Source organism: Rana temporaria, chromosome 4 (genome assembly GCF_905171775.1).
Source record: "Rana temporaria chromosome 4, aRanTem1.1, whole genome shotgun sequence".
NCBI classification, from domain to species: Eukaryota; Metazoa; Chordata; class Amphibia; order Anura; family Ranidae; genus Rana; species Rana temporaria.
In genome coordinates, this window is record NC_053492.1 from 414,858,459 (window position 1) to 414,883,888 (window position 25,430).

The window sequence follows — 25,430 nt, forward strand, 5'->3', positions numbered from 1 at the left end:
CACTTGCCCCCAGAGCCCCCCTCCCTTTGATAGCAGGTGGGGGATCCTGTCCCCGCACCTACTGTCACATTTCGAAAATGGTGTGGCTGTGTGGGGCTTTGCCTGCACTCCTTTGTGAATTAATGACGCAGATCTCTAAATGAATAATCTACAAGTTCCATCCGCCATTACAGCAGACTTGTAGTATCAATGAACTGCGAATGCACTGACGAGCACACTCTTAGTTCATTCACACTGCCTACAGCTCAGGACCTGTCTCACTGTACAGAGGTAAGGATATACAGCTCTAGGCAGTGTCTGCAGGAGATTGACACTGCACCTGTGATCCACTGATCATGGCTGCAATGTTCTGTAGGCTCCAGTGAAAAAAATAAATTGCACATTTTTTTCCCCCTTAAAAATATGAGCTTATATTATTTTTTTCACAAAGGTGAACTTCGCCTATAAGCAGGCTTAATTGAAATTACACAAGTTTTATTATGTTATATTGCTTGCAGCATCGCACAAGGTGATGGACTGCATTGCATGGTAGTGTATTGAAATAAAAAAGTAATGCATGTCATACCTTATTTGACACACGCCACCCCAACAGTGTGATGTAAACTGACCTGATGGGAGATGATGCATTTTGCCTTGTCTTTGATGGGACTGTACCGAGCAAGACTACCTCACACCGTCCCACTACACCTGGTGTGAAAGGATGCAAGAATTCCACCAAAAAAATATAATAATTAAAAGTCAGCAGGAGGGGGGAGGGGGGCAGAGTAGGCGTCGGAGGTGGCGTAGGTCACTGCAATCGCTGCGGTGATCTATGCCCGGAAGTGGGAGCAAATACCTGTATTACACAGGTATCTGCTCACACCCGCCCCCTGAAAGGTGCCAAATGTGACACCGGAGGGAGCAGTGCAAAAAAAGCGGAAGTTCCATTTTTGGGTGTAATGGATATCTATCTATCTATCTATCTATCTATCTATCTATCTATCTATCTATCTATCTATCTATCTATCTATCTATCTATCTATCTATCTATCTATTATATATATATATATATATATATATATATAATATGCTTGGCAGACATTTTATTAAGGACTTGCAAAACAATGCAATTCTCCACTGGAGAATTTAACATACATTTTGTCATTTTATTTTGCCTTTTGTTCATTATTTTTATAATTTTTTTTCCAAGAGGTACAGACAGAGAGGCAAGGAGGTCAGTGCAGTAGATGAAGCAGCAGTCACAATCCGATCAGGAATAAAGAAGAGCATGAAGATCAATAGCATTAAAATAATCCACCGTTCAACATGACCATTTAACGGTGTGACCATCTAATACCCTACATGTAGCATTGTAACAAAAGAACCAGGAATAACAAAAATTAGCCCTCTCTAATAGGGGCCAACTAGAGAAAAGAAAATAAACTTTTTTTTTTCAACAGCGTTGCAACCTTATAGCAGCGAGCAAGTATTTTATAGCCCAGTTTCTGGTATTTACACGCCATGGAAGAGTAGTGAGCAAATTAACCACTTAAGGACCTTGGGTGTTTTTCAGATTTGGCGTTTACAAAACTAAAACATTTTTTTTTGCTAGAAAATTACTTAAAACCCCCAAACATTATATATATATTTTTTCTAACACCCTAGAGCATGGGTGCTCGACCTGTGGCTCTCCAGCTGTTGCGAAACTACAAGTCCCATGAGGCATTGCAAGCTGTTCACAGTTACAAGCTTGACTCCCAAAGGCAGAGGCATGATGGGAATTGTAGTTTCACAACAGCTGGAGAGCCACAGGTTGAGCACCCATGCCCTAGAGAATAAAATGGCGGTCATTGCAATACTTTTTATCACACCGTATTTGCGCAGCGGTCTTACAAGCGCACTTTTTTTGGAAAAAATCACCTTTTTGAATAAAAAAATAAGACAACAATAAATTTGGCCCAATTTTTTTATATATTGTGAAAGATAATTTTACGCCGAGTAAAATGATACCTAACATGTCACGCTTAAAAATTGCACCGCTCGTGGAATGGCGTCAAACGTTTACCCTTAAAAATCTCGATAGGCAACGTTTAAAAAATTCTACAGGTTGCATCTTTTGAGCTACAGAGGAGGTCTAGGGCTAGAATTATTGCTCTTGCGGTCGCGGTGATACCTCACTTGTGTGGTTTGAACACCGTTTTCATATGCGGGCGCTACTCCCGTATGCGTTCGCTTCTGCGCGCGAGCTCGTCGGGACGGGGCGCTTTAAAAACATTTTTTTGTGTTTTCTTATTTATTTTTATTTATTTTATCATTTTTTACACTGAAAAAAATTAAATAAAAAATGGATCACTTTTATTCCTATTACAATGAATGTAAACATCCCTTGTAATAGAAAAAAAGCATGACAGGTCCTCTTAAATATGAGATCTGGGGTCAAAAAGACCTCAGATCTCATATTTAGACTTTAATGCAAAAAAAAAGGAAAATGTTGTCATTTGAAAAAATGACATTTAAAAAATGTTGCTTTAAGAAGCATGGGTAGAACTGACGTTTTGATGTCACTTCCGCCCTGCTATGCTATGGGGACGGGTGGGGGCCATCTTGTCCTCACTTGGCACGAGAGAGGACCCGATCGCCTCTGCCACTACCGACGGCTCCGGTAAGCGGCGGAGGGCGCGGAAGAGCGGCGGGAGGGGGGGCCCCTCTCCCGCCGCCGTGTAAGCTGCTTTATTTGGATGTTGGGCTGCCTATCTAATCTTTCCGATAGGTTTCCCAGTGGCTTACTAAAGGCGCTCCTATGACGTGCATGAGGGAGCTCCAATATCCAATAAATTAAAACAAATGGTGAGAGAGACTCCCTCCTAATGGCCCTGAAGACATGAGAGCTTGAATATATGATATGTGATATGTAAGAGATATTAGAATCCGTCAGCTGTTTTAACCACTTTAAGACCACCCACCCGCATTGTACTGTGGAGAGACAGCTCCTGCAGGCACAGTGACATACTTGTACATTGCTGCCTTCTTCTGGGTTCAGGACGCGTGCCCCCCCCCCTCCCCACCAACTCCCGCTGTGATTAGACACAGTGGGATTTTGTCAGCAGATCTTGGCCAATGATTCCAATCACAGCCCAGAGCCTTGTGTTGACAATGGGCTCTGTACAGAGGGAACAATCTTTGTTTCTTCTCCCTGCAAAGCAGGGAGAATGAACATATAGACTTTTAGTAAAAAGCAGCACATAATACACACATTAAAGTGGTTGTAAACCCTAAAAAAACAAAAAACAAAAAAACCCTGCAAAACAAAGGCATAATGAGCTAGTATGCTTACATCGAAGCCCCCGCAGCGGTCCTGTCACCTTTTAAATAAAAAAACTAAATAGGTTCCCTATGTTAAAAGAATGTTTATACCCACAGTCCGTTCCTGGAACTTATGTTCCCTGTAAGAACTAATGCCAACTGAAAAATATTCACATCAGAGACAATTTTGTAGGTGTCAGATACCATGGTCTCTTGCCCGCCCTAGGTCACTATAGTGCATAGCAGTTATAGAGGGTCCAGAGGATGGTACCTAAATGTCCAACAGGGGTAACAGCCATATGACACTCCCAAAAATGTAGAACATAAAGATTCTTCGGTTATGAGTGACCCTCCCTCTATCTGATCATTGGGTGAAGAAAAAAAATGTAAAACCCTTTTTTTCATATTATTTAAGCCGTGGTCACGTGATTATCCCAGAATATCAGCACTGGGTCCTTCTCTCTGTTTACTTCCTGGATGAGACCACCTTCCAGGTGTCCACATCATTGCCTGCTTGATGTGGACAATTCTCATTGGCTGGACAGTGAGGGAGGTCCTCTCAGGATCCAGAAGAGGAACACCACCAGACAGAGGGCAGTGAAATTGGACCATCCAGCAAAGGTTAACAGGCGGTGCTGAATTATCAGCCCCACAGGCGGAATTAACATCATGAGAGGCCTCAGGTGAGTATATCTGACTTCACCAGGTTAACGGCTGGCAGGATAGGTTAGAAATAGATTTGGGATAGAGTCGTGCCTCAAATACACCAACAACTCCTTTTACTCATACAAATGTCAGTAGCTCAATGCGAAATGTTGCTTCCTGTCAAAGCATTTTGTAGTTAACCAGTTTTGCTATGCATTAGCGAAATTTGCAAATGTGTTGTCCAACTGACAAATACTCTAGCATGTTTCCATCTAGCAAAAACTCGAGTGCACACTTGGCATGTTATCGAATTCTTCCAATTCCAAATTCAATAATGTTTCTTTAGGCAGTTGTAGATCATTATTTAATGCTGAATTTCATAGAGCAGTGAAAGCTGTTGAATTCAGACTGTTCTTAAATTCCCAGTATATTGCCACAGTAGCGTTTTATGAATGGGCTCCAAACCTTTTCAATATACCAAGTAAACATTTTTTTTTTCTACAGAAGTATTGTGTGGAAGGTTAACAAGAATATCTAACATTACTTATTTACATTTGCAGAATTAAGTTTAGCTGCCTTCAAGCGCAACAAAAGAAAACTGGAGCTGGCTGAAAAGGTGGAAACAGATTTTATTCAGATTAAAAAGAGAAGACAATCAAGTGAAAAGGTTAGCATTAAAATTGTACAAATACTGACCTCATCTACTAAATAAGTTTATCCTTGTGATTTATTCAAGCATATCTCAACTCAAACTAAAATGTATTGTAGTGATTTTTACCAGTTTTTGTGGCATTCGTTTTTTGCCTTTAGTTTTCACCTTACATTCTTGCAAATAACACAAATCGTTTTCCAGATGGCTTTGTTTAAGCCGGCCATAGAGGGTTGGAATTTTGACTGGTCTAGCTGGGTGTGACCAGCATAGATTCGAACCGTGTATGGGCAGGCTTGTTGTAGCCAAATTGATTGATCGATCAACATGTGTATAACCAACCTCTTGGCTTTTTCATGCGATTATTGCCATTGGCTATTATACAGGATTTATATAGCACCAACAGTTTATGCAGCGCTTTATTATTATTATTCAGGATTTATATAGTGCCAACAGTTTACGCAGCGCTTTACATTATAAAAGGGATACAGTTATAATACAATAAAATACAAGATGATTAAGAAGGCCCTGCTCAGAAGAGCTTACAATCTAATAGGGTGGTGCAGGTGGTAAAAAGGTTGTAACTGTGGGGAATGAGCTGATGGAAGTGGTAAAAGATTACTTGGAGACGTGATCGGCTTCCCTGCAGAGGTGAGTTTTCAGAGATCGCCTGAAGGTAGCAAGAATAGGAGGTAGTGAGTTCCAGAGGATGGGAGACGCTCTGGAGAAATCCTGGAGACGAGCATGGGAGGAGGAGACAAGAGAGCTTGACAGTAGAAGGTTTTGAGAGGAGTGGAGAGGACGGTTTAGTATATGTTTGGAGACAAGATTGGTGATGTAGCTCGGGGCAGAGTTGTGGATGGCTTTGTAGGTTGTGGTTAGTATTTTGAATTTGATTTCCTGAATGATAGGGAGCCAGTGTAGGGATTGGAGGAGAGGTTTGGCAGACACTGAGCGGTTGGATAAGTCTGGCAGCAGCTTTACAATATAAAGGGGCAGGATTACAATACAGAAGGAATAGGAGAGCCCTACTGATGGAGCTTACAATCTAAAGGGAGGCTATAGCCGCTAGCAATAATCACTGTGTGTTCTCCTGGCCGTGGCTGCCGGAAGAATGCAAAAGCTCTGTGACTGGGATTCTCCACCATCGTATTCTTAGACCCCTGGTTATATGCCAACACCTTCAGGTGATTGGACACCGGCAAAGCTTTAAAGAACTTGTCCCCTGGGTGTCCCATTATATTGCTCTACCCTATTCTGTGAGTCCTCAGTTTTTTGCTAGGTGATGGACATCTTCTCTGTTACAGAGAAATCACTCTTAGCTTAACTAGTTTTTTTTTTTTTTTTTTTTTTAATTCAGCACTTAAATCGACTCCTTCACTGTCTTTTAACATAACAATAGAAGCAATGCATCCAGATCGGTGCAACCTCAGTAAAACACCATGGAGTTGGCCTGTAATGTTGTTTTGGCCACTGAATCCTGCATGGGTGCTTATCCTCTGTACTTTGTGCAACATGTTGAGTTAGCTGTGGGGTGCTATATAATTTCATTGTTGTGGTCCATCCCTATGGAACCCAGACCCTGAAGACTCCTCAAGGGGTATGGTGAGCAAAGCGTGGACACCATATAGGGACTGGCATCGTACTCAGCTTAGACTGGGTCACACGTATTTGACCATTACTGTAAAAACTGTTATTGTGTTTGGGATGTTTTTATTTTTACAGTGTAAAGTCTTCAAACTTGCCACTAAAATTCAACCACTCAAAGCTTCGTCTCAGGTGGGTGGATGACCAGGTGTTTCATCACACGTGTTGCTTGGCAGGCTATAGTGCTTAGCCGGATTGTTCCATAGGGGCTTGGTGAGTCCTATTTAAGGGTCTCCCTTCTGAGGTGTGTTAAATCTACACCCAGGTACTCTCTTTTTGTGGCTATTAAATGTCTTCAAAAAAGAGGAATGGGACTAACACTACAGGGAAGGGCACACCTATGTCATCAGTAGTTCCTGATGAACCTAGTCGTATCCCCTGAAAGACCAGAGGCTTCCGGACAATCTGAGCCACTGCACCTATCTGGGATTGTGCCTACATACAATCAACACTGCTGCTTCACCCTTTGTCCATAAGGATAATCTATCCTCAGCCATAAGCGGGTTAGAAAACAGGATTGCTGGCATAATTTCCTCTATCCCGCAGGTTGGCAAGAAGCGTGACAGATCCCCCTTCCTGGAGCCTCCTAGTTTGGAGCAGGAATGGGTTTAGAATGGGGAAGCTCTGGATTGTGGCTCAGCCTGGCCAAAGTTAGACCCTATATGTAAGAGGTCTAATGGCACTTTATTTTGTATCCCAGCAAGACGCTCATGGATGGATGGTTGTTATTCCATAAAGTCAGGCATTAATGGGCAATATCCACCACAGACTGCTATGTTATCTCCCCAAAGATCACCCTTCTCATAATAATGAAATACTTGTAAGGAACATCCAGCCGATCCAATATCCTGCATGCAGGAGAAATGAAGGAGACACTATAGTGCAGTAAACTTGCATGTTTAATAAAGAGTGATAGAAATCATGATCATCGCAAAAACTGCATTCCACTGGCCAAGTGAGTGTGATTACGTCAGCAACAAATATATGTTTATACAGATTTCTTAATATTTTGTTGGTGTGTCCTGCTGTCTCTGAGATTTTTAGGTTTCATTGATTTATTCTGGACACAGAAAATAATTATTTGTGGTTTGGAATCCTGTGGTACTTTAGCGCATTTTTTCTTTTCTTCGTTTTTACATTTGTCATATTGACAAATACAGCAGCATTGAGAGCATATGGCGCTGTTGTTAATCTCGAACTGTGTGTAATCAAGAGATTTTTATGACTGAATGAATGTTGTAATCTCCCAGATGCATTTGTCTGTAACTGTTTATTTTGAAAAACCGAATCTCAGTAAAGCATTACAAAAAGGAACATTCCTATCAGTTCTTGCCCCCTATTTCATACACACGCACTAAGGCCAGTTTGGAAAACAACTGATTAACTTGTTAGTGTATTTCTAATTGTTCTGAGTGGAATGGCCTGTAAACATGAGGAGAAACAAAAATGCATATTTGGGGGTCTTATTGCCATAATAGAGAAGTGAGGTTTCAGCATAGACCCATTTACTTATTTAAATCCATAGTTGCATGACACCCCGAGTCTTCTATCTTTTTTGCTGCAGAAAAGGAGAGTCCTTCTTCAGGTTGTACATGCTTGATTCTGAGCCACAGTCTGTGTCTATTGACACACACACACCATGTGGCATGACCTTGCCTCCAGCTCGCTGGCTGTGATTGACAGCAGCAGAAGCCAATGGCTGCCTCTGTGTCCAGGGAGGAGAGAGTAAGATGCTGCTCTCATACACAGCGCTGCACAGAGATGTTTTTTTACTCTAATGCATATACAGTTAGGTCCATAAATATTGGGACATCAACACAATTCTAATATTTTTGACTCTATACACCACCACAATGGATTTGAAATGAAACGAACAAGATGTGCTTTAACTGCAGACTTTCAGCTTTAATTTGAGTTTGTATATGTGCCTCCCACTTTTTAAGGGACCAAAACTAATGGGACAATTGGCTGCTCAGCTGTTCCATGGCCAGGTGGGTGTTATTCCCTCATTATCCCATTTACAAGGAGCAGATAAAATGTCCAGAGTTCATTTAGTGTGCCTTTTTGCATTTGGAATCTGTTGCTGTCAACTCTCAATATGAGATCCAAAGAGCTGTCACTATTGGATGAAGCAAGCCATCATTAGGCTGAAGAAACAAAACAAACCCATCAGAGAAATAGCAAAAACATTTAGGTGTGGCCAAATCAACTGTTTGGAACATCCTTAAAAAGAAAGAACGCCCGGTGAGCTCAGCGACACCAAAAGACCTGGAAGACCACGGGAAACAGCTGTGGTGGATGACCGAAGAATTCTTTCCCGGGTAAAGAAAACACCCTTCACAACAGTTGGCCAGATCAAGAACACTCTCCAGGAGGTAGGTGTATGTGTGTCAAAGTCTGCAATCAAGAGGAGACTTCCTCAGAGAGAATACAGAGGGTTCACCACAAGATGTAAACCATTGGTGAGCCTCAAAAACAGGAAGGCCAGATTAGAGTTTGCCAAACAACATCTAAAGAATCCTTCACAGTTCTGGAATAAACATCCTATGGACAGATGAGACCAAGATCAACTTGTACCAGAGTATGGAGGAGGAAAGGAACTGCTCATGATCCAAAGCATACCACCTCATCAGTGAAGCATGGTGGTGGTAGAGTCATGGCGTGGGCATGTATGGCTGCCAATGGAACTGTTTCTCTTGTATTTATTGATAATGTGACTGCTGACAAAAGCAGCAGGATGAATTCTGAAGTGTTTCGGGCAATATTATCTGCTCATATTCAGTCAAATTCTTCAGAACTCATTGGACGGCGCTTCACAGTGCAGCTGGACAATAACCCGAAGCATACTGCGAAACCAACCAAAGAGTTTTTTAAGGGAAAGAAGTGGAATGTTGTGCAATGGCCAAGTCAATCACCTGACCTGAATCCGATTGAGCATGCATTTCACTTGCTGAAGACAAAACTGAAGGGAAAATGCCCCAAGACCAAGCAGTAGAGGCCTGGCAGAGCATCACCAGGGATGAAACCCAGCGTCTGGTGATGTCTATGCGTTCCACACTTCAGGCTGTAATTGACTGCAAAGGATTTGCAGCCAAGTATTAAAAAGTGAAAGTTTAATTTATGATTGTTGCTCTGTCCCATTACTTTTGGTCCCTTAAAACGTGAGAGGCACATATACAAACTGTTGTAATTCCTACACTGGTCACCTGATTTGGATTTAAATACCCTTAAATTAAAGCTGAAATTCTGCAGTTAAATCACATCTTGTTTGTTTCATTTCAAATCCATTGTGGTGGTGTATAGAGCCAAATGGATTAGAATTGTGTCAATGTCCCAATATTTATGGACCTGACTGTAATGCATTAAGGGAAAAAACTTTAAAGAACCACTTTAAAGACAAAACAAGACCATACAAAACCCAATAAGTAAGAGTAGGAAGTGGATAGAGCAAGAGACATCCTTCTCATCCACTGATGGAAACTTTGAGGTGGGTATGAAATGTAAGTGGTGTATGTCCTAAATGTATTTAGGGGTATCCTGTCTGAACATTGTGCTGTAAAAAGAATACTCCAGACTGCCCCATTCTGTATACTCTACACTTACATCTTCCACACCACTCAACTCTCAACGATATCATACTGCTAATCTAGCTGGCTGCTCTCCTTATAGAAACTGCAGCTGGTTTCTTCAGTCTGTACATCCCCCTTGCTTTTAAAACTTTTTTGGACATCGCCAATTGTGGGTAATTGGCACACTTTCAGTCAAGGGGTACTCTTGATGGCTCTGAATATGTCAGATAAATATTGCAAGTGCTGTCCCTTTTAGGCAGACTTGGTAAATTGATCCAGGAGCCATGTTTTTTTACTGCCACATTTCATTTCCATTTCTTAGGTTTTATTTGCTAGCGTGTTGTGTAATTTAATTTTACAGTGTCTGGTTAAGTACAGAGTAAAGCCCATGATGCAGCTGAGATTTTCAGCAATTTAGTTGTTAGATGGATTTGCAGATGTAGGAATTTAATAACAGCGTTGAGGTTGAGGCTGGAGGTGTCTACAGCTCACTTTATAGGAATGTAATCGGAGTCTGTCCTGCATCAAACTGTGTTCTTTTATCCACAAATAGAAGAAGGCAGCTGCTTGAGGCGCAAAATGCAACTGTGTGTGAAGAGCAGATTATTTGCAGATTTGGAGAGATTGGAGTGCTGTAGGTTGCAGGTTGTCATTACATTATGACTAATACTTTTAAAGGAGCTCTGTTATGAGGGCAATATCTTGTAATCGGTGTTGCAAAAATAAAAACCTGTTAACATTAAAGAAAACTCAAGATAACAACGTTTCTTATATGCTGGTGTGGTAGGACTACCAGGTTATGGGATGTGATGCATTTCCACTTAAAGCTGAATTCCAGGCAAACAACTGAATACACACATGAAGTACATATATAAGAACTGTTTTACTTGCCAAATAATTTGAATTTCTCTTCATCTAGTTTTGCCACACTGCACAGTACTTTTTGTCGGGGCAGTAGACTTTAATTTTCTTTGCTACAGTTCAGGAATACTTACAGAATTTGACAGTCCCTGTGATTGAACATTGAAAGAAGAAGCAGTAGTCTAATGAGCTCACCCCTCTCGCTCTGCTCTGTACTCTTATTAGGTATATCCTTGCATTGCAGCATACCTGATTGGCTGCTTGTGTTGCTTCTCCCTCCCCTAGTGAGCTGTGCTGTACAGGGACTGCAAGAAGGCTACTACCAGGTCCAATTCAGTTACTCATTCTGTTTGAAAATACATTTAATGATTTATAAATACAGAGCTGCATTACTTTTCTTACCTGGAGTTTAGCTTTAAAGGAAACCTGTCATAGAACAGGTGATGGAAGGGGGGATGGCTTTTTTGGGGAAAAATGTAAACTTTCAAAAGAAAATTAATTTTTTTTGTAGATATTGCTAACCTTCTGCAATCTGTCAAAGCCACCAACACTAATAATAATGTTTTCCCTTAAAGCACATGGTTAGAGCATCAACAGATGTTAAGCTTAGCCAAATACTAATTCTGGGGGACTATAGCTAAACCTCAAATAATTGTGCAGTGCTCCATCCAACAAAACAGTGCAAAGATATACAGTGTGTATGTATCTATATAGATGTATAGATTATTACCTCTTGTATGTCAAAACACTATACTCCTATATATTTATGACAGGCAATAAAATAAACTTCACAATACGGCAAGGCTGCCCGACCCCCCGCATTATGTGTGCTCTCAACGCACAATGTGGTCTATATTTAAGGACGAAGGCAGCAAATGTTGTACATGCTGGGCAGGTGACATGGCAAGGTGACGTGGCAAGTGGACAGTCCACAACTTGTGGTAGGTGACGTGGCCAGGTGACGTGGCCAGTGGACAATCCACAACCTGTGGCAGGTGACATGGCCAGGTGACGTGGCCAGGTCATGTGGCAAGTGGACAATCCACAACTTGTGGCCAGGTGATGTGGCAAGTGGACAATCCACAACTTGTGGCAGGTGACGTGGCCAGGTGATGTGGCCAGTGGACAATCCACAACTTGTGGCCAGGTGATGTGAACAGGTGATGTGGGCAGGTGACGTGGCATGGTGACATGGCAAGTGGACAATCCGCAACTTGTGGCAGGTGACGTGGCAAGTGGACAATCCACAACTTGTGGCAGGTGAAGTGGCCAGATGACATTGCCAGGTGACATGGCCAGTGGACAATCCACAACTTGTGGCCAGGTGATGTGGCTAGGTGACATGGCAAGTGGACAATCTACAACTTGTGACCAGGTGACGTTGCCAGTGGACAATCCACAACTTGTGGCATGTGACATGGCCAGGTGACGTAGCAGGTGATGTGGCAATTGGACAATCCACAACTTGTGGCAGGTGACGTGGCCAGGTTACGTGGCCAGGTGATGTGGCCAGGTGACATGGCAGGTGACGTGGTCAGGTGATGTGGCAAGTGCACAATCCACAACTTGTGGCAGGTGACGTGGCAAGTGACATGGCCAGGTGATGTGGCAAGTAGACAATCCACAACTTGTGGCAGGTGACGTGGCCAGGTGACGTGGTCAGTGGACAATCCACAACTTGTGGCCAGGTGATGTGGCAGGTGGACAATCCACAACTTGTGGCAGGTGATGTGGCCAGTTGACATGGCAGGTGACGTGGCCAGTGGACAATCCACAACTTGTGGCAGGTGACGTGGCCAATCCACAACTTGTGGCAGGTGGCGTGGCCAGGTGACGTAGCAGATGACGTGGCAAGTGGACAATTCATAACTTGAGGCAGGTGACGTGGCAAGTGGACAATCCGCAGCTTGTTTCAGGTGATGTGGCAAGTGACACGCTAAATACAAGTGCACTGCTGCTCTCTCTGCTAATACTCACTATGGTGACGTGGCAAGTGGACAGTCCACAACTTGTGGTAGGTGACGTGGCCAGGTGACGTGGCCAGTGGACAATCCACAACCTGTGGCAGGTGACATGGCCAGGTGACGTGGCCAGGTCATGTGGCAAGTGGACAATCCACAACTTGTGGCCAGGTGATGTGGCAAGTGGACAATCCACAACTTGTGGCAGGTGACGTGGCCAGGTGATGTGGCCAGTGGACAATCCACAACTTGTGGCCAGGTGATGTGAACAGGTGATGTGGGCAGGTGACGTGGCATGGTGACATGGCAAGTGGACAATCCGCAACTTGTGGCAGGTGACGTGGCAAGTGGACAATCCACAACTTGTGGCAGGTGAAGTGGCCAGATGACATTGCCAGGTGACATGGCCAGTGGACAATCCACAACTTGTGGCCAGGTGATGTGGCTAGGTGACATGGCAAGTGGACAATCTACAACTTGTGACCAGGTGACGTTGCCAGTGGACAATCCACAACTTGTGGCATGTGACATGGCCAGGTGACGTAGCAGGTGATGTGGCAATTGGACAATCCACAACTTGTGGCAGGTGACGTGGCCAGGTTACGTGGCCAGGTGATGTGGCCAGGTGACATGGCAGGTGACGTGGTCAGGTGATGTGGCAAGTGCACAATCCACAACTTGTGGCAGGTGACGTGGCAAGTGACATGGCCAGGTGATGTGGCAAGTAGACAATCCACAACTTGTGGCAGGTGACGTGGCCAGGTGACGTGGTCAGTGGACAATCCACAACTTGTGGCCAGGTGATGTGGCAGGTGGACAATCCACAACTTGTGGCAGGTGATGTGGCCAGTTGACATGGCAGGTGACGTGGCCAGTGGACAATCCACAACTTGTGGCAGGTGACGTGGCCAATCCACAACTTGTGGCAGGTGGCGTGGCCAGGTGACGTAGCAGATGACGTGGCAAGTGGACAATTCATAACTTGAGGCAGGTGACGTGGCAAGTGGACAATCCGCAGCTTGTTTCAGGTGATGTGGCAAGTGACACGCTAAATACAAGTGCACTGCTGCTCTCTCTGCTAATACTCACTATGGTCTCACAAAATGGCTGAAATGGTTAAATAATACTGTTTTTTGAGCTTAGGGAGGGTCTTATGATGTTTCTTAACTAAACGCTTATAAACGCAAATGCGGTAAAACGCAGCGAAATTTCGCGGCAAAACGGGCGTTTTTAAACGCCGGTTTTCGTTTTTAAAAACGTGTGTTTAGCAGAGTTTGCACCGGCGTCCCATGTGCATGGGGCCTAAATGTATTTGTAAAAGAAAAATGCAGACACTGCTATTGTTTGGAAAGGCCTAATATTCCCTTTTCTTCACTTTCTGTAAAGTAATGAGAAATTTGAAACATTTTTCTTCATGTTTTGATTTGGAATAGAATAGATTGTGCAGCGTTCCCAATGCATTTGCATGCATGGAAATAAAAGCTATTATAAGGATTTTGAGCTTTACTCACGTTTTTTAAACACACTGCTATTATTTTGTACACGATTGTAGCATACACATAATAAATTCTAGTAAAGGTTTCTCAAATTAGACTACAAAAGTGGAACTACACTTGAAAGTTTATTTTGTCAAAAAGCCTCCAGCCAGAATATAATTACCGAGTAAAAGCCCACTGTCTGTGGGGACAGGAATTGAGAGCCAAGAGCTGGAATTTAGAGCCATTAGCCACGCAAAGTGACATTAATTAATGTATCCACAGGGCATCATGCTGGGAAACATTAAAATATAGATTAAGGGAGATGAAAATTATATCTATATATCCAATGTTGCAAGATTTGGGAAACAAAATGTCATAGCATCACTGCTTCCTCATGTTACACTGTACATGTACGAGCGAGCAATGGGTTTTAGAAAGCAGTTGATATTGGAACGAAGGAACACTTGGCTTGCATTTATGCAGGAGCTATTCAGAAAATGAGAATACCATCAACAATAGGAATTTAGCTAGTTGGCTGCCAGGTTCAGAATATGAATTCCAGTATGATATTCACAATGCTGGATGGTTGTCTCCAGTCAGTTTATATATCCAAAAGTTCATGTTTCAGAGTGCACCTTTAAGGCATACTATTGCATTATGTAACTGAACTCTTTAAGGGACATTGATGTGTGCATGCTTTGGAAAAATACTAAATTATAATTACGTTCGTCATTTATTTGGTGTAATTTTGCTTGCTTTCACAAGGACATTTTTCCCCGTAAAGAAGCTGTAGGAGGTATAAGTTGTCTCAGTTTGAGTTACTTTAGTAGTTTCCAAATTAGCCTGTCTACTGCTGCAGAGATTTAAAGTGAATGAGTCACAGTCCTCTTCATATCATAAGGAATACGTGTCTGTGGTATAATGGGCATATTAAATTTGGGAGAAGTCAAGCCTTCTGGTAAAAGTTAGTAATTTAAAGGGCCCATGAATAAAAAAGTAAATCTAAAAGTATGATCTGCTGTACATACTCGGCTACGTAAAGTAATCGAAAGGTTTTGGGGGGGGGGGGGGGATAAATACCAGTGTTCCTATTCAGGCATCGTATGCTCTTCCTCTTCACAGCTCTCTCTCTGCATCGTGGATAAAATAATTATGTAGTATTTTATGCTGATTCTGTGATATCAGCAGTCGATGTCTTTCCACAAAGTTAATCGGTCCAGAGATTTATGTGTTTGAAAGTCTTGCAAGTAGTCTAATGATAGGGGAATGAAGTAGTGAACATTCTTTGCTTCCTGAGCCTGTAAAAAAAAAAAAGTCCACAATAAACGGTTTACATGCAGAGCACACTGTAGACCAGTAATTTTTCCTTGCCGTCAGAGTCTCATCTCTATGCAGACATATTGTAAGAATTTCTCTACATATGTGTAAAAAGTTGCCTCCTGTTAGTTTACATGCACAGGGGCCTTCTATAATATTCCCATCTACGCTGGATCTTTCTTTTAGGAGCTGGCAGAAGAATTCTGTGTAAATAATGCTGGTCTTGTTTTTTTTTTTTTACATGCCTTTATGCAAGTTTACAAGCGTGTGGCATTTAGAAGCCATTGTGAGCAAACTCATTCTATTGGCTAGACTAGAGATTTTTCTTTATCGTACACCACGGGACACAGAGGCTAAGTCTTTACATAATGGGTTATATGCTCACCAGAGGTGATTGGACACTGGCACAACCAATCAGTCAGTTCCCCTCCAGATAGCCCCTCCCATCCGGGAAGTACCTCAATTTTTTTGCCAGTGTCTAAGGTGTAGGACGTGTGGAGAAGTGCTAAGGAAGCTCTGCTTGATAGACCCTTCGGGGGTAAGGAGCTATGCCTTTTTTGGATCCATCCAAGAGGCTATGAAGCTATGCCAAAACTGGAATGGATCCGCGCCTCCTGCAAAGAGGCGTCGCCTGTAATGTCTCTCTTTGGAGGACTGGGCTCTGGGGTCCGGAACTTTTTGTATTAGAACTTAAAGTCCTGGTCAGAGTCTTTTACAAGGCCCAGGAGGAAATCTTAACAAAATATTTCTCCGCAAAATCCTGCGGCGGGGATTAAGGTAAGAGGAAAAGGAGCCTAAGGATTTATCCGAAGGACCTGAGAAAAAATTTGAGGGGTGTCTTCTCAAAGTTGGCCACTAGAGGGAGTAAAGAGCTGAGTTAGTCTCACCTCATTCAGAAAAGTTTCAGACCCATTGGACAAGCACACTTCCTCAGCTGCAGAGCTCTACTGAACATGGCCACCGCTGCTCTCCTCACAAGACGCCTCGGCACAAGAAGGGGAGCGGGGAGACATGTACGGGCGCGCACGCTATTTTTAAACGAACGGCGCGGTTTCCCATGAGCACAGATCCCGTTAGGAGGCCAGCAGCAGCAGATCTTCCCACGGGACACAGCAGCTTTGGGGGCACGTAAGCTCTAGGTGGCTGGTAGGGCAACCCTTTTCTGCATCTCAGATGCTAAAATCACAGGTACAATACTATGCTGAAGTAGTGCGTACTACATTCAAGTTACCACCTTCAGGGTTAACTGAATCACCTGTCTTCTCCCTGGGTTCATTAAAGACCCTGCAGAGCACATATTCCTTCCAAATTCATCCATTACTGAAGAATTTAATGTTTGGGTACTGGTTACACCCAGACAAACATTTTTCTCCTCCTTAAAAGTTTAATATTCTTTATCCCATGGAGGATGAATTTACAAAGAGATTTAGTCTGCCTGCTGTAGATGCAGCTATATCTTGTGTAAATAAGAACCTGACTTGTCCAGTGGATGACGTACAGGTATTTTAGGATCCTTCAGAGAAAAAGCTGGAGTCCTTATTTAAATCTTCCTTCCTGCTTGCAGGATCAGTTGCCCAGCCTGCAGTAGCAGCAGTAGGCATGTGTCAGGTCATCAAGGACCAGATAAAAGAGGGACTGAAGGATTTGACTCCAGAGCAGTCCAAAGCATGGGAAGATTTGCCTAAAGCTTTGTTTTACGATAGATGCTATGAGAGATTCTATCCTGCAAGCATCTCGTCTTACACTCCAGTTGGTGCACATGTGCAGAATTCCTTTGGCTAAAGCATTGGTCTGCAGAGGCACCATGTAAGAAGCTTCTGGCAAGTTTCCTCTTTCATGGCGAACGCCTCTTTGGGGAGGATTTGGAAAAATACATCCATAAGATATCTAGCGGAAGGATTACGCTATTACCTGAGAAGAAAAACAAGCGATCTTGTTTTAAACGTTCTCTCTCCCCGGCTCCTGGTAAATCTACCTCCAGCCAGTGGCGACGGCATTTTCAGCCAGCCCCAAAGAGCAAGGAAGACCAGGCCCAAAGAAACAAGAAGCAGTGGGGTTCAGGTTTTTAATCAAACCTCTTTGTGATCCCAAAACCGAATGGAAACGTCGGACCCATTCTGGATCTGAGATTGTTAAATCGGTTTCTGAATATTCGCCATTTTAGAATGGAAACTATTCCATCAGTAGCCGCCACCCTACAGGGAGCGGGGAATTCATGGCATCCATAGATATCAAGGACGCATATTTACATGTACCTATCCATCCCGCTCACCAAAGATTTTTAAGGTTTGCGGTAGAAGATCGCCATTTTCAGTTTGTGGCTCTACCCTTTGGGGTAGCCACAGCACCCCGGGTATTCACAAAGGTACTAGCTCCTTTGTTGGGCAATCTCAGAGAACAGGGCATAAAGATTGCAGCCTATCTAGATGATCTGCTTGTAATAGATCAGTCCATGGCAGGACTAGACCACGCAGTGCTCACCACTATAAGATACCTGGAGCACCTCGGATATATTGTACATTTTCAAAAGTCCTCTCTACAAGCCCAAAGAAGGGTAGAGTATCTGGGCATGATCATAGATACAGCCCAAAGCCGGGTATTCTTACCAGAATTAAAGATCAAGTCACTAAAGGACCTGATCCACGTAGTCAAGGCAAAGAATCTGCCTTTGCATGTGACTGTTAGGCAAGATGGTAGCCTCTTTCGAGGCCGTCCCTTATGCCCAGTTTCATTCAAGACTACTTCAGGGCAGCATTCCAGCCGCCTGGAACAGGAAGATCCAAGCTCTGGATCTACCCATGCGCCTGTCCTCACAGGTGCGCCAAAGCTTCAGTTGGTGGTTACAAACCTTTCTCCCAGTCACCTGGATGCCAGCCTAAGGGGCTGGGGAGCTGTGTTTGAAGAAGCTTTAGCCCAGAGGACCTGTGCCAAAACCGAGAGAGGTCTGCCCATCAACATACTCGAGTTACGGGCAGTATACTTAGCCCTCAAGACCTGGACAAGCAGGTTAGATGGTCACCCAGTGCGGATTGAATCCGACAATGCTACAGCAGTAACTTATATCAATCACCAAGGAGACACCCGCAGTCAGGGTGCCCAGAAGGAGGTCAATCGCATCTTAAGATGGGCAGAAGCACATGTTCCTTGTCTTTCTGCAATGTTCGTTCCAGGGGTAGAAAACTGGCAAGTAGACTACTTGAGTTGCCAGCAACTTTGTCCAGGAGAGTGGTCTCTCCACCCCAAAATCTTTCAGGCCATATGCCAGAGATGGGGAACCCCGGATGTAGACCTGTTCGCCTCCAGGTTCAACAGGAAATTGGACAACTTCGTATCCAGGACAAGAGATCCTCTGGCCTAAGTATCGGATGCACTAGTGGTTCCATGGAATCAGTTTTCACTGATCTATGCATTCCCTTCTGATCGCTCTCCTACAGAGGCTACTCCGCAGGATCAAGAAGGAAAGGATTCCGGTAATCTTAGTGGCCCCAGAAGACCTTGGTACGCCAAGATCATAAAGATGGCGGTAGGAACACCTTGGAAGCTTCCGCTTCGCCACGACCTGCTGTCGCAAAGTCCAGTTTTCCATCCTTCCCTACAAACGCTAAATTTGACGGTTTGGCTGCTGAGACCCACATTCTGAATAAGAGAGGGATCTCAGGCTCGGTACTTTCTACACTTATTAATGCTAGAAAGCCAGCTTCCAGACTTTTTTACTATAGAGTCTGGAAAGCATGTTTCATGGTGTGAAACCAACAAGTGGAATCCTCAAACATATGACATAAGTGGGATTCTTGCCTTTTGCCAGCTAGGAGTGGATATGAAATTAGCCCTTAGTACCATTTAAGGGTCAAATATCAGCTATCGGTCTGCTTTCAAAGACCACTGGCATCTCATTCCCTAATACGGGCTTTCATTCAGGGGGTACTGCGGATTAATCCGCCAGTTAAATCTCCCTTGTGCCCATGGGATTTGAATCTAGTATTATCAGTGTTGCAGAAGTAACCTTTTGAACCTATTCGCCACATTTCGCTGATTCTTTTAAGCAGGAAGTTGGCATTTCTGATTGCTATCTCTTCATCTAGAAGAGTATCGGAATTAGCAGCTCTTTTTTGTAAAGAACCTTATTTAGTTTGTCATAAAGACAAAATTGTACTACGAACCCATCCTGCATTTTTACCTAAGGTGGTGTCGGCTTTTCATTTAAATCAGGACGTTGTCCTGTTTTGTTTTTTTTTCCGAATCCGCAGACAGCGGAGGAAAGGTTTTTTCGCTCTCTAGGTCTTGTGAGAGCTGTAAAGACGTATCTGCAGGCAACCGCTCAGATACAGTGAATAAAAAATGTGATCAGCGCTTACATAAAACAAAATAAAACCAAATCATACATAATAATCGCATATAACAGTGCAAACCTGTCATGGAATGAATGCTGTGCTTAAATGGTTGGCTGCAGCAGCTGGTCACCCTAGGGTGATAAACCAATTAGCCGTCAGACCAAATACACCAGGTAGTGATCTCTAACCAAAAGAAAACACAGTGAATAAAGTGAAGCCACTTATTTATACTGACTATTCCCTTCTTTTCCTTATTATTTATTCACTGTGTTTTCTTTTGGTTAGAGATCACTACCTGGTGTATTTGGTCTGACAGCTAATTGGTTTATCACCCTAGGGTGACCAGCTGCTGCAGCCAACCATTTAAGCACAGCATTCATTCCATGACAGGTTTGCACTGTTATATGCGATTATTATGTATGATTTGGTTTTATTTTGTTTTATGTAAGCGCTGATCACATTTTTTATTCACTTTATTTCACGGATTGGTGCACCCATAGATCCAGCAGCTGCATTTATATTTTATACACAAGTTCTTTTTCACGTTCCAACACTCGCAGTAGCGCAATAGTCCTTTTAACCGCTCAGATACGCAAGACAAATATTTTGTCTATTTTGCCGGATGGTCCCAAGAAGGGACAAGCGGCGTCAGGATCCGCTATCTCCAGGTGGTTTTGACAGACAATTTTTCAAGCGTATGGTTTAAAGAATAGGACTCCTTTTTCTGTTAAGCCGCACTCAACCAGAGCGATAAGTGCTTCATGGGCAGTGCACCACCAGGCTTCGGTGACTCAGATCTGAAAAGCTGCAACTTGGTCCTCAGTCCACACATTTTCCAAATTTTATCAAGTGGACGTGAGGACAGGAGGATGCCGCCTTCGGGCGAAGTGTACTGCAGGCAGCGGTATAGAGCTTCTGATCCTGGACGGCCTGCTTGATCGGTGTCTCCCCCCCCTTCATATGGAGCATTGCTCTGGGACGTCCCATTATGTAAAGACTTAGTCTCTGTTTCCTGTGGTGTACGATAAAGAAAATAGGATTTTTAGACCGCTTACCTGTAAAATCCTTTTCTTGGAGTACACCACGGGACACAGAGGTCCCCCCTTCTTATGGGAAAACCTTATTGCTTTGCTACAAACCTGAGGTACTTCCCGGATGGAAGGGGCTATATGGAGGGGAACTGACTCTGATTGGCAGTGCCAGTGTCCAATCACCTCTGGTGAGCATATAACCCATTATGTAAAGAAGTAGTCTCTGTGTCCCGTGGTGTACTCCGAGAAAAGGATTTTACAGGTAAGCTGTCTAAAAATCCTATTATTCCAGCCGCTAGAGTAGCGAGCATTAATCTGTCTGTCTATTAATACCCCGGCAAGAAAAAATATGTGAATCCCTTGGAATTAACTGGTTTTCTGCAGTAAATTGCCATAGATCTGATCCTCATCTTAAGCCTCGTACACACTGGCCAAATATCGGCCAGTTCAACAGAAACCAGCCAACATTCGGCCAGTGTGTTCAGCTTGTATCTTTGTAAAGGTCAAAAATTCCTCCTGATTGTTGTGGAGGTCTGATCCAGATTGACCAAAAGCACTTGCTTGAAGTCATTGCTGCTAGGAGGGTTGACCAGCTATTAACTCCAGGGCTTCACTTACTTTTTCCTCCAGCACTGGGAATGTTTGCTAGGTGTGTTCAATAAAGATGCGAGAAATTAGAATTGTTTGTGTGTTCTCAGCACAACCACTTGCCGACCGCACTATAGCTGAATGACAGCTACAGGGCAGCAGGCCAGTTCTGGGAGGGCGACATATGATGTCCTTCCATGATCGCACCCACCGTGTCCTCCAGACACAGATGATCACAGATCGGGGTAAAGAGTCAATCAGCGGCTCTTTACCACGTGATCATTTGTGTCCAATCACAGCTTATCACAATGTAAACACAAGCCAGTTATCAGCATTCCTTTCCATCTGCTGACAGCGTGATGAGAGGAGAGCCGATAACCGACTTGTGTGAAAGGGACATCTACACTGATAATTGGGGCACCGATGATCAGTGTCCTGATTATCAGTGCAGTCCCAATAGTGCCACCAATCAGTGGTCATCAGTGTCACCGATCAGTGCCGCCTCATCTGTGCCAATCAGTGAAGGAGAAAAATTACCTGTTTGCTAAATTTTACAACAAACTAAAGAAAACCTTTTATTTTTTGTTTTATTTTTGGTCTTTTTGTTTTGTTTAGCAAAAAACAAAAAAGCCCAGTGGTGATTAAATTCCACCAAAAGAAAGCACTATTTGTGTAAGAACAAATTATACCAATTTCATATGGGTACAGTGTTGCATGACTGCGCAATTGTCATTCAAAGTGTGACAGCGCTGAAAGCTTAAAATTGGCCTGTGAAGAAAGGGGGTATAAGTGCCCATTAGGCAGGTGGTTAAGCACAGTGGGGTTGATTTACTAAAACTAGAAATTGCTAAAGATGGTTTAACTGTACATGGTAGCCAATCCACTTCTAAATTCAGCTTGTTCAATTAAGCTTTTTTAAAAAAAAAACTGGAAGCTGATTGGTTTAGGAAGCTGACTGGTTTATTTGCAGAGCTGTACCAGATTTTGCACACTCCGGTTTTAGTAAATTAATGTATCTAATGTTGAGACTTGGATGAGGATCAGATCACATTTTTTGGCAAATTACTGCAGAAAACCAGGTAATTCTAAGGGGATCACCTACTTTTTCTTGACACTGTATGTGCTAAATAAGATTTTATGCTACAGGATATTTAATAAATGGTATTGAGAATGAACTTTTGACCATTACAATACATTGGTGAGCTAAGTTCAGGGAAGAAAGATGCCTGTGCGTGTTGTAATCATTCTAGGATCCCTGTAACCTTCCGGAGAAACTTTTGCTCCAGAAAAGGGGGAAAAAAAACATCATCTGGTATTTTTCACAAGCATATTTCACCAGAAACCTTTTCCATATTTTTAAGTTATTAAAAAACCTTCCTAATAAAGCAGGATACAAATCCATATAAATCCTGGATGCACTTTAATGTTTATAACCACAGAGATTGAGTTGCTAGGCAAGATGATTGTATGCCACATTCACTAAACGTTTAAAGATGTCATTTGTCTTGTTTCTCTCCATCTACTGTAAATACTACCAGCAGCAACACTCCTGACCCATAGCAGACTGACGGAGCAGCACACTAGCAGTAAACTGACTCCTGGCTACCTGAGGGTAATTGATATAGTGTCTGTAATAACGCAGCGATCTCGCAAGCTTTTCTTGTCCATATAGCTTACTTTACAGTTTGAAGGAGCCATAGCCATTTAAAAGGGAAAACAAAAATTGATTTATTTTCATGTAATGTTAATCATATAGAAGTGAGCAATTTGAAGATGATCTTGGCAAACTTTCTTGACTGTGTTTAAAATAAATAAACCTCATGCAAATAACTAATCGCACAGTATATGTATATGTTTTTTTTAACTGTTTTACTTTGCAGTAGATTTGTAATGTTGTTAAAGCTACTTGAGTGGTCCAGGCACCCCAGCCACACAGCATAGCCAGGACTTTTGATTTTTGAACTGTCTACGCTGTATTTAAAGCGGAGGTTCACCCTTTAAAACATTTTTTGACATCACACAAAGTCGCGCCATCCTACCGACACAATGGCGGTGTTTTTTTTTTTGTCAGCACATACCTCTTAATCCCGATTTTCACCTCACAGCGATCCCGCGGGAGTGGTCGTTCCCAAGCACTGCCTGTGATTGACAGGCTTCCGAACGGTGCATACTGCGCGTCACAGGTTGCCGACAGAACCCGAACGTCGGAACGCAGGCACCGTATAGAGCCGCACCGACGTTCGGGTTTTTTCGGCAACCTGTGACGCGCAGTATGCGCCGTTCGGAAGCCTGGGATTAAGAGGTATGTGCTGACAAAAAAAAAAAAAAAACACCGGCATTGTGTCGGTAGGATGGCGCGACTTTGTGTGATGTCAAAAAATGTTTTAAAGGGTGAACCTCCGCTTTAAGCATTAAAGCCAACCTAAACTCCCAAAAGAAAATTAGTTCCACTTCAACACTCCCCTTCTCGGCCAGCAGAATTGCTTTTTTTTTTTTCTTTTGTGATCTAATTTCTTTTGTTAGCCCCACCCCCCCGGCCCCCACCACCATTCCAGCCTAGGCCAGAATGACATGCATCTGTTTTTGCAGCCTCCTGGGATACTAAAATCACATCTCCCTGGAGGCTGCAGCATCCACACAATGTGGCCAGGGGACAGGCCAGTCACATCAGAGCTGACTTTCTACACCTAGAAGGAGCAACCAGCTGAAGAGGACCAAGATGGCAGCATGGGACCCACTGTCTGGCACTCACTGTGTGAATGACTCTCTGCTCTGAATGTACAACACTACATGTAACTGCAAAAACAAAACAAAACCTGAGGGTGTGAGTTTAGTACCACTTAGTACCGTTTTGTATGAACATACAATCAGTAATTTCTTCCCCCCCCTGAAAGAACCGTTACACCGTTTACACACACAGCTCCCGGTTCTCGCTCTGTCACGAGTGATCGCGGGTGCCCGGCGGTCATCACGCCCGCCGGGCACTCGCATCAGCACCGGGGGCGAGCGCGCCCCCTAGTGGCCACAGAGCGAAATCGATTATATTACGTGATTTTGCGCAGCTGAGCCAACCTGCTTTAGTGAAACTGGGGCAGGAGGTCGGCAAGCGGTTAAATAACTCATAAAACGGCGTTAAAGACAATTCACTAAAGGAAATAAATCGGTTATAAATAAATATGGTAAAGAAGTAGTGGTCCACACATTTTAAGGAATGTAAAAATTTCAAAACCAATTTGGAGTAGTCTCTGCCTTTTTGGATCAGTTCTTTTCAAAAGTAATGCATAGAAACCTAAATATGGAAAAACACAAATTCATTGGAGCTGATTTATTTAAAGTATAACTTGAGGAAAAACTTTTTTTGTTTTGGATAGAGGGGAGAAGGGTTAGACCACCCTGACAAGTTTCTATAACTGTCTGTGTTTCTGTTGGAGAGATTAATCCTCTCTATTTGTGCTGTTTACCATTATCATTGAAAGTGAAAGAAAATCCCAAATTTTGGGATGTCTGCAGAAAAGTAATAAAGGGGAAGTCTTCCAATGGGGGCACTGGCTCTGGTGACCTGGGGGGATTATTTCCATTTGTAGGGATCTCCTGTTCTGGCTATGTGACAGGAGTGAAAGGGAAATCTCCCCAATAACAAAGTTGTCTTTTTTTATTGTTGGAAGAAGGGTATTTATATACAGTATCTCGCATTGCCTAGGCCATCTTTATGTAGAGCAACAATTCTTTTTTTTCAGATCCTAAGAGAGTTCTTTGCCTTGAGGTGCCATATTGAACTTTCAGTGACCAGTATGAGAGAGTGAGAGTGATGACACCAGATTTAACACACCTACTCCCCATTCGCACCCAAGACCTTGTAACACTAATGAGTCACGTGACATTGGTGAGGGAAAATGGCTAATTGGGCCCAATTTGGACACTTTCACTTAAGGGGTGTACTTACGTTTGGTGTCAGCGGTTTAGACATTATAATCCTGTTTATAATGTCAAAACTCCAATCACCAATGATCAGCCATCCGAAGAGGAAGTGTGCGTCTCCTTGCAGATGCCACAATCACTTCCGGGTAGAGA

General features: G+C 43.2%; 1 protein-coding gene across 4 annotated transcripts in view; it reads left to right on the forward strand.

The window, feature by feature from the left end:
* Positions 1–25,430, forward strand: part of TASP1 (taspase 1) — a 167,848-nt gene that overhangs the window by 38,266 nt on the left and 104,152 nt on the right. For all 4 annotated transcript variants that reach the window (XR_005748753.1, XM_040351287.1, XM_040351285.1 and 1 more), the window contains one exon: positions 4,488–4,594. Coding sequence is in view for 3 of the 4 variants with exons in the window: in XM_040351287.1 (XP_040207221.1) it covers positions 4,488–4,594 (107 nt within the window). In the remaining variant the exon portion in view is untranslated. The remainder of the gene's footprint in view (positions 1–4,487; positions 4,595–25,430) is intronic.